At 42.2% G+C, this 16,414-nt stretch overlaps 1 protein-coding gene across 1 annotated transcript in view; it reads right to left on the bottom strand.

Annotated features, from left to right (window-relative positions):
* Positions 1-4,031: 4,031 nt before the first annotated feature.
* Positions 4,032-16,414, bottom strand: part of E2f7 (E2F transcription factor 7) — a 39,971-nt gene continuing 27,588 nt past the window's right edge. Inside the window, exons 8-14 of the mRNA XM_042698889.1 lie at positions 15,847-16,032; positions 15,096-15,168; positions 12,181-12,658; positions 10,237-10,492; positions 9,148-9,569; positions 8,386-8,585; positions 4,032-4,043 (exon numbers count right to left, since the gene is read on the bottom strand). Of these exons, the coding sequence (XP_042554823.1) occupies positions 8,415-8,585; positions 9,148-9,569; positions 10,237-10,492; positions 12,181-12,658; positions 15,096-15,168; positions 15,847-16,032 (1,586 nt within the window). The 3' untranslated portion in view covers positions 4,032-4,043; positions 8,386-8,414. The remainder of the gene's footprint in view (positions 4,044-8,385; positions 8,586-9,147; positions 9,570-10,236; positions 10,493-12,180; positions 12,659-15,095; positions 15,169-15,846; positions 16,033-16,414) is intronic.

Here is a 16,414-nt window from a genome sequence, read left to right as displayed (position 1 = left end):
CCAAATAAAGTATTAGTTCCATAAAAATTATAATTTATCTCAATTTAAACATTTTGTTACAGAGACATGTATGCATGATGTTCTACCCACTTACTATGACCTATGTATCAATAAATACAGTAGCAGCAAAACACTAGCCTTGCGTAAAAGCATCTCAGGAACAGTGTTCAGGTCATGAGTTCAATCTCCAAGACCTGTATACACACACACACACACACACACACACACACACACACACACACACCCCAAAACAAAAAAAAGGAACCAAAGAGCTAAAGGAAATGTATCTCTCATCTGATGACGGTTTGTAAGGGTAAAACCCCATTTCACTTGCCTGTAAGGAGCTGCCCTGTCATTTCGGGCATATTCACATGGGGGCTGTATGAATTCCAGCATGAAGTCCTTGCTTTTCCTATTTTGAGCCTGAATTTTGTTCAGGGGTCACTCCCTCCTTCAAAGCCTGGGTACTTCATTTCCATGGACAGTTCTAAATGGAAATGACAAATCCATCTAGACCGGATGGTCTAGAAATAACTATTATGGCTGTCAGACGTTAGTTATTACAACAACATATCTAAGGTAACTAACTTATAAAGAGAAAAAAGTTTATTTAGCTATAGGTTTGGAGGTTCAAAGGCATGATACCTGCATCAGCTCTGTTCCGGGGAGGACAGCAGAGGATGTGTAAGAAGAAAAGCTCATAACTGGAGCCAAAAGACGGAAGGACAGGGACTGCCCACAATCTGTTCAAAGGCATCCCTCCCCCCCTCAAAAACCCTGAAAGACCTCTAATTAAGCCACACCTCCCCAAGAGTCTCCCACCTCCCAATGGTGCTTCCCTGAGATCAACTCTTAATCTATGGAACTTTGGGTGACACGACCCACATTTAAGCTATGGCAAATGTGTATGCCAATTCTGGCTGATGGGGACTAGGGGGGGAATGTTCTTTCTTGCTCTTCTAGCAGACCTCTGAAGAGCCCTTTTCGTTGTTGTTGACCTTTGTGGATAACACTGGCATACCCAGTCAGGCAGAACCAAAGGGATCCATGTGAGCATGAGCTGGAAGCTTTGTCCTGCCTCTGGGCTTTAGTTATGTAAGCCAACAGGGCCCCTTGCTGTGTAAGCCTGCTTGCATCATGCACTTAAATACTTGCCACTAAAAGTGCTCCAACTACTTTTACAGAGTGCTGGGAACGTTTGTGAGAAATAGGGACTGAAATGGTTGATACACTGAACTGACTGAGATTGCTTTCTGCCCCAAATGGAAATTAATTGCAAGTCTATCACACAATGTATAGGGAATAAGAAAAAGCCCTTGCTTTGCCTAGTTAGGATATGCGTGCATGTCAGCGATTGTGATTTAGTCAAACAAAATCGGTTCTTCAAGCATCTGGTTCACATTTCAGTTACTGTGGTATACTATATTAACTCTGAGGCACTGCATAAAGTACACATTTAACTGCGTTAGCCCACTAACCACTATATAAAGAAGTGATATCCACCATGATCAGTGACCAGTCACTTCTCTTCATTTCTTTCCCAGTCTGTGTGCATACACATAATCTGTCCCGACAGTCACAGATAGAAAAGCGTGGAGTCACGTTGTCTCTTTGCTTCCCCGTGATAATAACACACACTCAGTTAATAGGATGAAGGAGGCAGAGAGTGAATGATGAATTGATCAATTCATTAATACTGATAAATCAGTGCAGATGAAAGGGAAACAGAATACAACGTGCTAATATTGGAAATTAAATTGGACTTCCGCATAGATGCAGTTCTTAAGTAGAAATAGATAATGGTGACTTCTATGGCTTGAATTTGAAATAGACCCCACAGGAAATCATGCTAACATATGGTAGCATTATTTTCCAAGGTGTTGGGGCCTAGCTGGAGATTTGTAGGCCACTAGGGCTTTCTCCTTGGGGCTATATCTTGCCCTGACTCATTCCTGTATCTCTCTTTGCTTCCTGGTCACCATGAGGTGAGTAGCTTTCTCCACGTGCATTTGCCACTATGAAGTACTGCCTCACTTCCAGCCCAGAGTGATGAGGCTCTGAGATTGTGGGTCAAAATAAATTCTTCTTCCCTTTAATTACCTTTCTTAGGTATTTCAGTCAAAGCCACAAATAATTTTCTAACACAGTGGGGGATGTTTACTCTGCCATCATCTGACTATGGTTCTGAAAAGAGTGACACTGACTAGCCTAAGCTAGGAAAGTTGTCATGATGAAAAGGATGTGAGCATGCCCCCAAAGGAAGTGAAGCCTGCAGAACTTCACACTGAATTATTATATACAGGTATGCAAATTTCTTAATGAAAATTCGACAGTGAATACTTATATGCACTAACACAGAATCTGGAGCTTTGTACTGATGACTCAGGCCTGTAATGCTAGCTAGTCCAGATGCTCAAAACATATTTTAAGTTATATGGTAGGAAAGTAGGTGCTCCTCAATCTACTGTGTGTGTGTGTGTGTGTGTGTGTGTGTGTTTGCATGCATGTGTGCTGGTCTCAGGGCCTACGTGCTGACCCAGAGCTCTGGTGCCCAAGGCTAATTCTCTACCACTTGAGCCACAGCTCCACTTCCAGCTTTTTGATGGCTACCTGGAGATAAGAATCTCATGGACTTTCCTTCCTGGGCTGTCTTTGAACCGCAATCCTCAGATCCGTTTCCTAAGTAGCTGGGGTTACAGGCATGATCCACCAGCACCCAGCCTCAATCTACTTTTTTTTTTATTTTAACAAAGCAATTCAAACATTTTAATCCAAAGTTTAAAATTATATACTATAAATGCTAAATATTAGTTTTATTGTTTTTCATTTTCCTAAACATTTAAAGCCAATAGTAAGAGAGTTGTCAAATATTTGGACAACTATTTTAAGAGTCATAGAACAGTTGCAATTAAAATCTACGGCTTTAAGCCATCTTCACTCTTTTGGTCTAAAATGTCTTCTGCCAATATACTTCTTGTACCGGGTGATATTTCATTCGTCTTCCAAGTTCATATGTTAAGACTGCTTGCATAATTCAGCTTACATGTTGTCTTAGGTGGTAAATGACTAGTACTCAGGCTATATAATTCCAGAGAAATCACTCAGTACATGATGAGACTGACACATAATGGTTCTCATGGGCTGCCTGGGGTCCATCTGTCGGTATATGACCATAGTGTTACAAATATCATAATGGTTCATGTCAAGAAAAAGGCATTCTACTTCTATATGCCCAAGTGTGACGTATCCACATTAATCCAATCTGGATAGTTGTATGGAAACCTTGTCAGGATAGATTTGTATGAGCCACTCCTTCAAAGTTTATGCAAACAATTTGCCTTTCCTTGGTCAGTGGTAGAGGGCACCTGGTGTGTTTGTTGGCATGGAAGAGGAGGTGGTGAGCTCTGATTTCATCTTTTTAGTTAAATCACACGGAATCCAGGCAATTCACCTAAGCTCCTTGTTTCTATTTCTCTGTGAAGTAGGTATCATCTTCCAGGTTCCTTTAGGAACTAAATTTCTGTAATTCTTTACCATTATCAGTGAGGAAAGGAGAGTAACATGCCTTCATCTCCAAGACTACCTCTGCATCAAAACAGTAAACATTTATTGAGTAAATAATTCACACCACTTTGCCAGGATAGGGACATGGGGAGGGCCATGCCAATCCTGTTGACTGTTTATGACTCTATGTTGCCATTGCATGAAAGAACAGTACTTCTGTAGCACAGGTGCTATGTGTCTTCAGGTTGGTTGGGTTGGCATTTTGTTCTTGTACCCGCAGAGCAGTCCTGAGCCCTGCAGGAGAAAAACTTAGTTTGTGCCTTGGAGAAATCTCCCAGTATGGAGATCATTCTTTCCATACAATGGCACTGATTCTCAGAAGTGTGTTGGGTTAATTCATTGCTTCTCCAAGTAAGTTCTGCTGAACTGTAGTCTTATAAAATGCTGTGGGAAAGTTGTTTGTATTGGTTGAGATGAAGTCTTGAAATTTTTTTTAAATCCCAGTTTGCTTCAACATGTGGTCCTTACAAGTAGGTGGGCTCCTCGTTTTGTTCTTACTGGCCATGAACAGCTGAGTCTCTTGGAGCACATCTGGGGAAGAGTTCATCAGACTGAAGCCTACCAGTGGGCTATTCACAATGGCTCTCAGTGTGAGAGAATGAAGTGCTCTAGTGTCAGGCACTATTTCTTAACTTTGGAAACATTCTCAGGTCAGAAAAGACATTGAATTAATCAAAACTGATCTTAACATTACAAAACAGCTATCAAAACATGAGAGGACAGATGAATGACCATACAGGTCACTTAGGCATTTGGAGGTCCTGGATGATGGATGCTTTTAACTACTGTAGCAGGCCATAAATGGTGACCTTGACTGCAGTACTCAGTATAGTAAATGCTGTGGGCCAAATGTGGACTTTGCAGCACGAAGGTCGTAAAATCAATTGCATAACTATTGAACACTGTCACTCACCCACAACATGGCCATGAAATAATTGAGGAAACAGATGAGTGGGTTTAGCGAGGTTTTCTTTGGAACTATGTTTACTGCTTACCTCTGCCACTCTGCAGAACAAGGGCCAAGTGTTTGGGCATTGCTTGCTCTTGCCTCTTTCCTGCAGCAGGAAGTGTATCTCACTTGCCTGGGGGTTAGGTAGATCAGTTTGGGGAGCAGAGGCTGGTAAGTCTAGTTGGATTTTCTTAGAATGAGGGCAAAGGCTACTGGATGCAGACTAATAGGACTCAGCCTACGGGGTTTTCCAAATCCTGCCCAAGCGTGTGGACTGCAGGAAATCCAGTGGCACCGGAAAGGCATCAGTGGGACAGACATGTGTTGTCTGCATCTCGGGAAGCTCGGGCATATGTTCCCAGATGAGACATCTGGAGAGTGACCCATAGGAGCCAGCAGACACCTGCCGGTCTCACCTCAATCTGGCCACACTGCAGTATGGAACATTCTCTGGATGAAGAAAGAGCTAGGGAGAATCAGATCAAGTCTGATGACCCACAGAACTTGGCTTTGAATTACCAGTACTTGCTGGTTCAGAGAAGCACTGAACTTCATGGATACTGGAAGCTGGGTAGGCAGTCTGCATTCAGAGGTGATTCTCACATTGCATACGCAGCAGTCTCATCTGGAAGCTCTAAATGTATACAAATGAACTCAGTATACATTGAAAGTCCAATGGCAGCGTTCCTTGACCTTTCCAGCTCCCATGTCATTGCAATATATTGTGACACGTGGGAACCATGATAATCTGGTGGGTTTAGGGGGTTCTGGCTAGTATGCCAGATGGTTATGGTTTTACTGTAACCAGTAGCAAAAATAAATAAAATCAAGAAATGCCACTGTACCATTCCCCTCTGCCCCATTGAGAAACGGAACATTTCTTATTAAACACTTTTATTTTTATTACTAATTTATAAAGCTTAATGCTTTTCTAAAAGAAAAAAAACTGGTTTACATGCAGTAAAGTTACAAGCAGGTAGCTATAGGTAATAGCCATTAGGAAAAAGAGCAGAGCTAAAATAATATGCGAACGAAAGCAGTAAGCAGCAATAAAATTAATACCTACATAGATCTAGCAGTGCAACAGGATAAGCAGAAAGCAGCTTTACATTGAAGTTATTTAAATACAGAAATAGCACCTTACAAAAAGGAAGTTGAGTAATGTAAACTTGGTAGGTAGATTCAAGTATAAAAGTTATACCCCCAACTGTTGTACCAGAATGAAGTTTCACAAACACTGGACAGTAGAGGGCGCACTTTCCCCTCCCCCCCAGTGCCGACTCATAGCTGCATTTCCTAAGCAGAATCACCAACAATTCGTTATTTTCCTTTCACTATAATTATACAATGTTGAGGCTCCCGATTGCCATTGCTTCTTTCCTACCCCAAATATTTCATTCTAGCTCAGCAACTGCTGAGAGTTTCTTAAGAAAGATTTGCTTTTCTCCCAGAAATGATCACTGATGATTTTACTTTTCCATATAAAATCACATTGGGAGGGTAACTGACCACAAAAGGAAATTTTCTTAGTTTTTTTTTTTTGCTGCTACGTGTGGTCATAAATTTATACAATGCTCATTTATGGGATTGTTCTTAACACCTCTCAAGAACTACACATTCTCAAAGGCTAATCACGAACAGAATAATACTAATAATACAAACAAGGGAGGATAGGCAAACAAACAAAAAAAAAACCCAACAAAAACCAACAAAAAAAGCAAGTGGAAAAGATCTAGGAACAGGGAAAGGAAAAATCAATTTATATTTCCATCTAAATGCAGATTTCTCAGTGAAGTATTTTGTGCAAGTTCTTCAACATGATTTAAATGCACATACCCTGACCAGATTTACATGCTGCATAGCCTTGGTCGACCTGAAAAAGTCATATTTTTATTTTTGATAAGAAACCCATCAATATTAGTTCAAGGTAATCATTTCCATGCAATTGATGGTGGTTAGAAGCACATTTTTAATCTAACTCTAGAGAAAGATTTTTAAGGCAGAAAAAATACCATCTTGTAAACTTCAAAGTTTAGTGTTGATTAAAAAAATTGATCTAAGTAGCACACATACTTCATCTGGCTACTTATCTCAAGTTTTCAAAACAAAATCTTCCCACGGGAGTAAGGCTAATTGTATCCTGTGGTTAATATAAAGCTACTTTACTCAGACTCCCAGAGTCTCTTAAATTAATATTTTTCATTTTTTCCCATAACATTTTATTGGGTATAAAAATAGGAAAAAACAGTACTACACTAAGATTCTATCTAGGAAATAAGTTTAAAAGAGAGAGAAATCAGAAAAAAAAAGAAGAAAAGGAAGGAAGGGATGTGTTTTATTTGCAAGACAGGAATGAATATAATTAGCCAGGCACAGTGGCTCATACCTATAATCCTAAATACTCAAGAAGCTGAGATCTGAGGATGACAGTTCAAAGCCAACCCAGGCAGAAAAGTCCCAATGAGGCTCTTATGTCCAATTAACCACTCAAAAACTGGAAGTGGAGCTCTGCCTCAAAGTGGTAGAGCACTAACCTTGAGCAAGAGAGTTCAGTGACAGCTTCCAGGCCCTGAGTTCAAGCCCCACAAAAAAAAGAGTAAGTATAAATAACACTAGATGTAGAATATAAAGAACTAGTTTGGTTCCCTAGTGAAGCCCTCAAATGACATGCCATACACAGTGATACTGTGTAACAGTTTCTGGAATTTTAATTATGGTACAACCACCAACCACCCTATATACCGTTTTAATTTGGGGGGGAGCACCTCACAACTATGGTTTGAATACTCAGAAATAGGAAGTACTGTGTCCATTATCCCTCTTCCCTTTAAACACATGAAGAAAAGAGAAAGAAGAGATTACCTAACGCTCTCTATTTATTTCTACACTGTTATTCTTCAGAATTCCACCAAGAAGGTCTCATCCAGATTCCAATTTTCCATATAATTACTCTCCACCATTTGGATTCATTTTATATATAGCTATTATTAGAAGGCATTCCATACCCGGTATGCTACAGTTAACATTTAAATAAAGAACACAGGGCATGTCATAAAGGAAACTGAACACAGAAGGAGTTTTTCAAACACACAAGTAAAACCCTACTGTTTTCAGTGACTGGCAGAGCCCCTAGGCTCTAGGGTTTATCAGATAGCCCATAGATAGGGTTAACACAGTTTCTCGATAGCCAGGTGTGGCATTCACAGTTATTTTGGTCTTGATATTACCATGTATATACATGTCTCCACATTGTTACTTGGTAGTAGAATAAGTGCAGGGCAAATTATACAGACAAGTTATCAACATTCAAGTCGTCATACCCTGAAAGAAAATTGTGTGTTAGGCTGTAGTTGTAAACTTTAGTTGTTTTTTTGTTTTGTTTTGTTTTTTTGCACGAAATCCCATTTCAGGAACAAAATAAATAATACCATAGGATTCATAACTGAAGGTGGCTTCCTAATGAAGCCAAAGGAAACAGTAGCTTTTTTTTTTTTTCTTTTTTCTTTTTTTTAAACTGCAGAATGCTCTCTCACCACAGATGTAGCTCAGGGCAAGTGGAAATTCACATCAGAAAGGCTCACCGTGGTTAAGTGCTAAATAGAGCCCCCTGCCCCCTCCTTCAGCAAAACCACAAGGCTCCAGCTACCTGTTCAGATCTATTGCCAGCAGTCCGATTCTGGAATCTAAACCGCACTGGTCAGCCAGCGCTGTCCCTGTGACACCAGACAGAGGCTGAACTCTAGCGGGTATTCAGTACATAATTAAGAATCATGATTTTTCAGGAAAACAGACGATTCATGATGTTGGGAAGTTAGTAGAACTGGTGGATAAAAGAGAGAGCAACAATACAAGCTGAGGACCGTGTGGTTGACATCCGACCGCCACCTGCCGGAGCATCAGCTTAGTCAGGCCCACTGCTGGGGATTTCTAGTCTCCTCTGGGCTGAGCTGTTGTTTCGAGACTGGTTCTTTTCTTTTCTCTTAAGGATGGGGTCTCCAAGGCTGCCAGGGGTCTTGAAAAATGCCTCCTGATGTGTACAGCGGATGCTCTTGGGTGTCGCCGGAGCAGGGGACTAAATAAAGAGAGCAAAAACCAGAAGTGAAATCCACCCGTGTCAGGGTCTGAGTAGGACATCTATGATGGCTCTGATATTCTGGGCCCCGTGCAGGTGTGTGTCTTTTGGCTTTCCTATTACACTATCCCATTTGTCTTCCTATGCTTTAACACCATGAGTTAAACTCATGTTGATTTTTGTGGACAAAAAGGTGGTGACAAATGCAACAATAGTCTAGAGGCCAGGATCTGGGCTCTCAGCAGTAGCTGTGCGAACGTGGGCAAATCAACTAACCGATATATCCCATCTGTGTGACAGAATGGTGGAAATAAATACCCAATTCCAGTATAAATACCACACTCCGAGGGCTGTCAGAATTAAATCTTTATGAAGGACTTTAAGAGCATGTAAAACCAACAGAAACTCTTATACGTGTGGTCCTTTTAGCTCATCTGCTAATACTCACCCTCTCTGGTCAAATGTTAAATAGTAAATACCTCTGTCCTATAGTCATGTAACAGGTACGTGAACAGGAGGCAGGTACTTCCCAGCGCACAGGGATGCAGCCTTCAGGCCTCACCTGTTCTGGTTTCACTACAGAGACTGGATGTCCTGTGTAGGCAGATGACTCAGACTGGATGCTGCTGTTTGACCTTGACACCACTGGACTCTGGTTCAGTGAGGGCTGACCCTGAAGCTGAGGGTCTGCAGGTGGGAGCCCGGATGACTTTTGATTAACCACGGCTGGAGGGCTGATGAGAAGATGAGCTGTGGATCCAAGGCCAGGCAAGCTGAAATTGACAGGTCCTGTGTTTGGGAGAGTGCCGGAAGCAGATGAAACAGATCCTGGCATTGCAGGAGAATAGAGAACAGGAAACGGGCCCAGGGTTGGAGACGGAAGGACCATGCAAGGAACACTGAAGGACGGCAGCTGACCTGAGGATGGTCCCACGACATGTGGGGTTTGACTGCCGGGTAAGAGCACATTGAAACCATTTAATCCTGGAACAGAAGCAGAAGAATGGGAACGTGAGTGCAACACAAAGATCTCATTCACACTTATCTCCTGGCGACTTATTCCAATGGGAGACCAGACATAGCAACGAATGATAGAACCTTCTCCCACCCGACCAGATCAAACACCTCCTTTCTGTGCTTTCAGCCCACAAGGCTCCTTCTCCTTCACATTATAGGGTAGACGGTACCCTGGTATTTACCTCCACGACCATGTGATTGATTCCTGTGGAGGGTTCTTTTTTGTGTGTGCTGGTGTTGGAGCATTGTCCCTTAGCTTTGTTGTGCAAGGCTCTACCACTTAAGCCATAGCTCTACTTCTGGCCTTTTGCCAGTTACTTGGAGGTAAGAGTCTCATGGACTTTCCTGTCCTGACTGGCTTTGAAACATGATTTTCAGATCTTAATCTCCTGAGGAGCTAGGACTAGAGGCCTGAGCCACTGGAGCTTGGCCACATTTAATGTGGCCAGTTGTGTCACCTCTCATTTTTATAGAGAGGGGTAAAAACCAGGCTGCAAGTCCACTGAAGCAGAGGTCATGAGGAACAGCATATCAACTCACAGCTTTCTTTGGAGAGGTGACAGACAAAAATGTAAAAACTCAAATTATGATCTAAGTATTACAGGGACTCTGAGACAGGGTGATACCAACTTACCGGCTGGTGATTGAACGTAGAGATACTGTAAGGAGGGGGACTCTTTGGCACTTTCGTTTTCTTTTGAGAGGTTTTCAGGGTCTGTGTTTCTCAAAGGATTTTCACATTCAGAGGAAGTAAAGGAGTTTGCATCAGCCCTTCCTGAAATGCCTTCTGCAGCGGGGAACTGAGCAATCACAGGAAGGTCTTCCAGGGGTGTGAATCCTTTGCTCCCCATGCTCTTCATAGAGTCAAGGTCTGTGGAATCTGAGGGTTTCTAAGCACAACCAAACCGGAAAGCAGAGAAGCAAGCATAAATCCCAGGAGTCCACGTAAGAACAGCCCTTATTAGAATAAAACCCAGCCATGGGTGATGCTGATTTGTAAATGTTGCTCCTTCTGAGCAACAGCACAATTACGAAAGTCATGCAACGTGTATCCTCAGGCTTACAATCACTAAGTATTGACACACTAGAAACTGCAAACCTGGCAATGTTGTTCAGACCATGAAAATAAGTTTTGGAGCTGGGAACATACAAAGGGTGCTGGTGATACAGTATTTGGGACAACTTCTAAGAACTGTGGATGAGTTCAAAGCTCTCTTGATTGTTTAGGACATAACGCTGACCGATCTCTCACTTCTGATCTGCAACTTTCTGATCTAGAAAATTAAAAGAATTTACTGTGGCAAGATCAAGGCCCTGAGCGTCAAGTTCTTAAGGAATGACTGCCACCTGTGCAATGACTCATGCAAACGGCTGTAAAGACAGCACCACTGTTTTCTGACAGTCCTACTGGTCAGAAACCATTCACCCTGGCATGGCTACTAAGGAAGAGGTGGATGGTTTGTACTTTTGTTCAGCTTGCTTGGTAGCTAGGGAACTGGGAATGCAGGTGGTCAACCAATAGTATCACATTCCGAACTCCACTCAGCTGCATTCTGGGCTGCGGTAATTATTTCAGATTCCCAACTATATTTTTTTTCTTAAAAAATATACAAGCCGAGTGATATTTTGATATTAAGTTCCCAGAATGCTGACTTTTAGACCAACAGCCTAGCCTGGGAAGATATGCCTCAGTCAAGGTTTGAATGAAACAAGAAAGCAAATTAACATTTCCTTAATAGAGCTCTTCTGTATGTCACTAAGCTCTTACTCCTACTGTTTTACAAAGAAAGTGAATTTAGGAAATATAAATGCAGTCCCGCGCAACAAAGCATGTGATGTCTTACATAGGAGAAAGACAAAGGAGTGAGCAGAACTTAAAGCTTAGTGTAGGATTCTCTCCTCACAAGGGCCTTTGAGTATCCCTGGGAAAAGCTACATCTTAAAAACTTCATCTTTGCCAGGTAGCTCACACCTGTAATCCTAATTACTCAGGAGGCTGAGCTCTGAGAACCACCATTCGAAGCCAGTGTGGGCAGGAAAGTCTGTGAGACTCTTATCTCCATTCACCACTAGAAATCCGGAAGTGGTGCTGTGGCTCCAAGTGGTAGAATGCTACCCTTGAGCAAAAGAGCTCAGGAACAGAGCCCAGGACCACCACCACCAACAAAAAAAATCCACACACACAAAAAGAGCTGCAAAGAATCATACACACAGCAGTGATTACCACTAAGTTAATGGATTTTTTTCTCTTTTTTTATACTAATGGCATTTTGTATGTTCCTGATTAAAAATCATGTCTTCCAATTCTATTTTATGGCACAATTTTTGGGAAAGCCAGTCCAGTGTTTAATTAATTGACATACTCTCTTGTCACTTATTCATATCTGTTTATCTTCATTAAGCTCAGGACTGAACTGGGCAGGTGGCACACACATATAATCTCAGCAAGTGTGGCTAAGGCAAGAAGAGCAAGTTCCGGTTCCAGGGTTCATCCTGGTCTCGAAGAAACAAACAACAATAGCAAAAAAGCTCAGAACTCATGGGCCATCACCAGGCTTAGCCACCCACAGATCCTTACCTTGGACATGACAAGGGACAAGGGATTGTCTTCAAATTCCTGACTTTGTCTTTTACTGGCAGGCTCATCCTCTTCCTGGGGCTTCCGCTCCTCACAGAGGCGCTTCTGCGTCGAGGATGTCAATGGTAACTCCGCTCTGGCCATGACTTCCAAGCTCTTGACATCTCTCTCTGACAGTGGTCCTGAGGCTGATCCCTCCTGGAGATTCCCACACAGCATGAGCAGTGAGGCAGAGGGCACATACACTACAGGCTGGCCAGCAAGCAAAGCTGGCTTCAGATTCTCCGCCTCAGATGCTGTAGAAAGGAGAGGGAGGCTTCCTTGTCCGTTCTGACCAGTCTGCATAGAGAATGCCTGCAGGTCTATTTGAGCAACTGACAATACTTGATGAGCTGAAGGATTAACACAATATTCTGAGTCGCCAGGGAAGGAGTCCACACTGCTTGCTGGAGGTACCACTCTCTTACTGGCTTTCCCCCTGTAACACAAACCAAACAGTGAGTTACACATTCTACCAGCTCCCGACTCTTTCTTTTCTCTTTCTTCCTTCCTTCCTTTCTTTCTTTCTTGCCTTCTTTCTTGCCCCAGTCGTGGACCTTCTGGCCTGGGTTGGCTCTGGACCACGATCCTCAGATCTCAGCCTCCTAAGCAGCTAGGATTACAATCTCGAGCCACTGGTGCCCGGCCCAACTCAGCTTTCTTAAGGTAGCCCTCAGGCTATAGTTCACAGGTCCTCCTTTAGCAGGAATTTGTTAATCCCAGGGCTGGGGCAGGTATTTCTTAGCTGGATGGTTAAGGATGGGGTAGAAGCAGTGGTGTGGAAGAGCTGTTGGGACTCTCAGATAACAGAAAACATTGGCCCTTCTTCCTTCTTCCATAACTAATGTTTAATTCATTATCAAGTGTTCACCCTCTTACGAGGCACAGAGATACTTTAATGATGAGCATAATATTGTAATCATTTTAGCAATCATTTTGCTTCACATCTCCATCTCTGTCAGATGACAAAGCTCTGCTCTCAGTCACTGTGGGTGAGCTTGGGTTGGATGAGAGTGACTGGACCAGATTCTGATGCAGGGACTGCGGAGTTGAGTCCATCTCTAACCACAGCCTCCCTCCGCCAGGAATTGCTATTATTCAGCTATGTGAGACTCCACAGACCTCGTCTTCCATGGCCCAACCTCAGCCATCCCTCTTCAGTCCCCTCTCCACCAGCAGTGTCACCATCACCTGACCCTCATGTTCTTTCTGACTCCTGTCTACTTGAGAAACTCTTCCTGACTCACTGTCTTACACTGATTTCCCTTGCTTTCTGTCTCCAGCTGACCTGGCTTAGATCTGCACAGCAGCAGAGCAGGAAGAACCACCACAAATGACCTTTTCTGTGATCTGCTCCCCAGGAGCTCTTTTCTGCTTCCAGTCCTACCTGCTTCACGCTAGCAAGATCTTCTTCAGTGACCCTGTGATATTTATTTACCATGTCATGAATGCAAATGCGGTATCTAAAATCACCGTATAACTATTTCCCTTTACTATCCTATTTGGATAAATCGTGGCAGCCAAACAAATGGGTCTTTTGTTTTCTCCTCCCTGACCCTAAGTCACAGGTTTCTTCCTAGATTGATCATTATAAACCTTTCTGGCTGGGCACAGTGGCTCATGCCTTTAATCCCAGTTACATGAAAAGTGATCAGGTGAATTACAGTTTGAGGCCAAACCATGTAAAAAGTGGTGTGTAAAAACTGGGTGTGATTGTGTGTACCTGGTGTTCCCGCTACATAGCAGGCATCAATAGGAGGATCACAGTCTAGATTGGCCCAGGTAAAAAATATGAGATTCTATTTGAAGAATAATAACAGAACTCAAGCATAAGTTTAAACCCTAGAACTGCTGAAGAAACAAAACAAAAACCAAACCCAAACCATCCCCCCTCCAAAAATCCCCCTTTCATTCCCTCGTCAGTGTTTCTTCTGCATTTTCTGTGTTTTCCTTCAAATTAATTTAGATCTGTTTGTGTCCCTGAGTTCTGCCACTTATCAGCAATGTGAATTTGGGCAAGCGACTTTACCTCTCTTGCCCCATGAATATATTTTGTTACAATGACAGCCCTTGTCAATGAAGTTTCTGAAGACTTATCCAATCAGAAGGAGAATTTTCTCCTGAGTAGAAGCCCCAAAATCTGTGTTCTTTCAAATCTCTTTCTTCTGGGAATCAAAGAAGACCATGGACCTTCAACCCTACTCTCTCCATATTTTACCTCTTTAGTTTCCTCTCTGTAAAATGAAGACACCCATGCCAGCCTCAGAAAAGACTGTTACAGTCAGGTAGTTTAAAGACACCTGCACAGTTCCTGGTGAGCAAAATTAGCAATAAGAATGACAAAGTGATCCATGACATTAAGATGATCCATGACATTTCTCAGCTGAGTGCTGGTAGCTCCTGCCTGTAATCCTAGCTACTCAGGAAGCTGAGATCTGATGGTTGTGGTTCAAAACCAGCCCAGGCAGGAAAGTCTGTGAGATTCTTATCGACAATTAACCACCAGAAAAATGGAAATGGTGCTAGGGCTCAAGCAGTAGAGTGCTCACCTTGAGCTGAAGAGCTCAGGGATAGCCCCCAGGCCAGAGTTCAAGCCCCATGACTGACAGAAAAAAAAAAAAAAAGATAACATTTCTCAAGATTGTCAGTGATGACTTGTACTGCCTCTGCACCCTATAAGCTATTACAATGTGGGAGATAAAGTTGTTATACTTTTATGTCCCTCATGATATTTTCTGGCACAAAGAATTTATCATCAGAATTTAAAAACAAAAGCAACTTAAATTTCACCTTTTGATAGATAGCATTTTAACTTAGTAAAAATTAACACTAGTAAATAGAAAAGTATGTATTCCAAGTTATCAAAGGCTACTTACTGTGAATTGCCTTCTATCTGCTGTTTGTAGATAGCTGCTAGACTTCCAATTTCTAGGGAGTAGCCACCTGGTCCTAAAAACCAAAAATGAAGGTTTAACAAATATAGGAAGAGATTTGTACATGCCAGTTATATATCGCATAACTCATTACTCATAGCTGCTGGATCATAAGACTACCTCAAATCTCTTCTGATTTTGATCTGAAGAGAAATTTCCAGATGCTTGCTATTAATGTTGAATTCAGGTCTCATTTTAAGAAATTAGAAAGAAAATGAAACAAGTGTTGTTTGTAAGTCTGTTGAGTTTCTGTGCTATATTCAACAGACCAACTATGGTGCACCAGTTGATCAAGGCTGACTGGATCAGTTTCAGGCATGGGGCCATGTACACACACTGTGAAGTCAGCGTCGTCTTGGCTTCCAATAATTGCTTTATTTCAGGCAAGTGAAAAAGAGACTTTCAGGAAAACAGGTGGGACCTAGGGAAATATCATTGCATTTATTTATATTGTTGTTTTATTTTTGTGCCAGTACTGGTGCTTGAACTCAAGCTTTTTGCTGGTGAATTGGAGATAAACGTCTCATGGACTTTTCTGCTGGGCTTGGCTTCCAACTGGAATCCTCTTGAGTAGTTAGGATTATAGGCATCAGCCACCAGCATCCAACTGAATTATTGCTTTTATGCCAGTACATGGACAGGACTACTATTCCTGGTGATTGATAGATTCCGCAGATTAAACAAAGGCAGGTACCTTGGTTTTCTCTGTAGGGGCTGCTGGGTTCCGAGTTCCCTTTTCTCTGTACCTTCTCGGAAGTCTGAACTGTGTTCAAGGAGCCATAGCGAGCCAGCCTCTGCTTCGCACCAACTTGAAGCTTACTAAATGTTTGTCTTTTCAGTTCTGGTAAGACAGATGCAGAGACATCTGCAAGTTCTTCATCTGAGTAAAGGAGAGAATTGATGGTGTTGTTAGATAGCTAGAATCCAGGCTACTATTTAGTCTTCGTAAGCATTGACTTTGAATCTGTCATTGGAATAGAGTTACCCCATATGTGAAAAACTATCTCAAACTCCAATTCCTTTTGAGGTACCCATAGTTTTGTTAAGTTAGTAGATGGTTGAAAGGTAAGAATGAATTCGTGTATATATTCCAAAATGATCTAACTACCACAAAAGTAGAGCAAGATGTTCTTCAACCCAAATTAGAGCAGCCTGACATTTTAATACTCTGTTGGGGCAGAAGGTATCAAAAGAAAACCTGACCATGCTTAGTCCAACATGCATATTTTGAGATTCACTTTCAAGATTGAGGCCAGCCTCTT

The sequence above is a fragment of the Dipodomys spectabilis genome, unplaced genomic scaffold (genome assembly GCF_019054845.1).
Source record: "Dipodomys spectabilis isolate Male_0828 unplaced genomic scaffold, ASM1905484v1 ptg000234l, whole genome shotgun sequence".
In the NCBI taxonomy this organism is placed as follows: domain Eukaryota; kingdom Metazoa; phylum Chordata; class Mammalia; order Rodentia; family Heteromyidae; genus Dipodomys; species Dipodomys spectabilis.
This window is presented reverse-complemented; position numbering and strand designations above follow the sequence as displayed.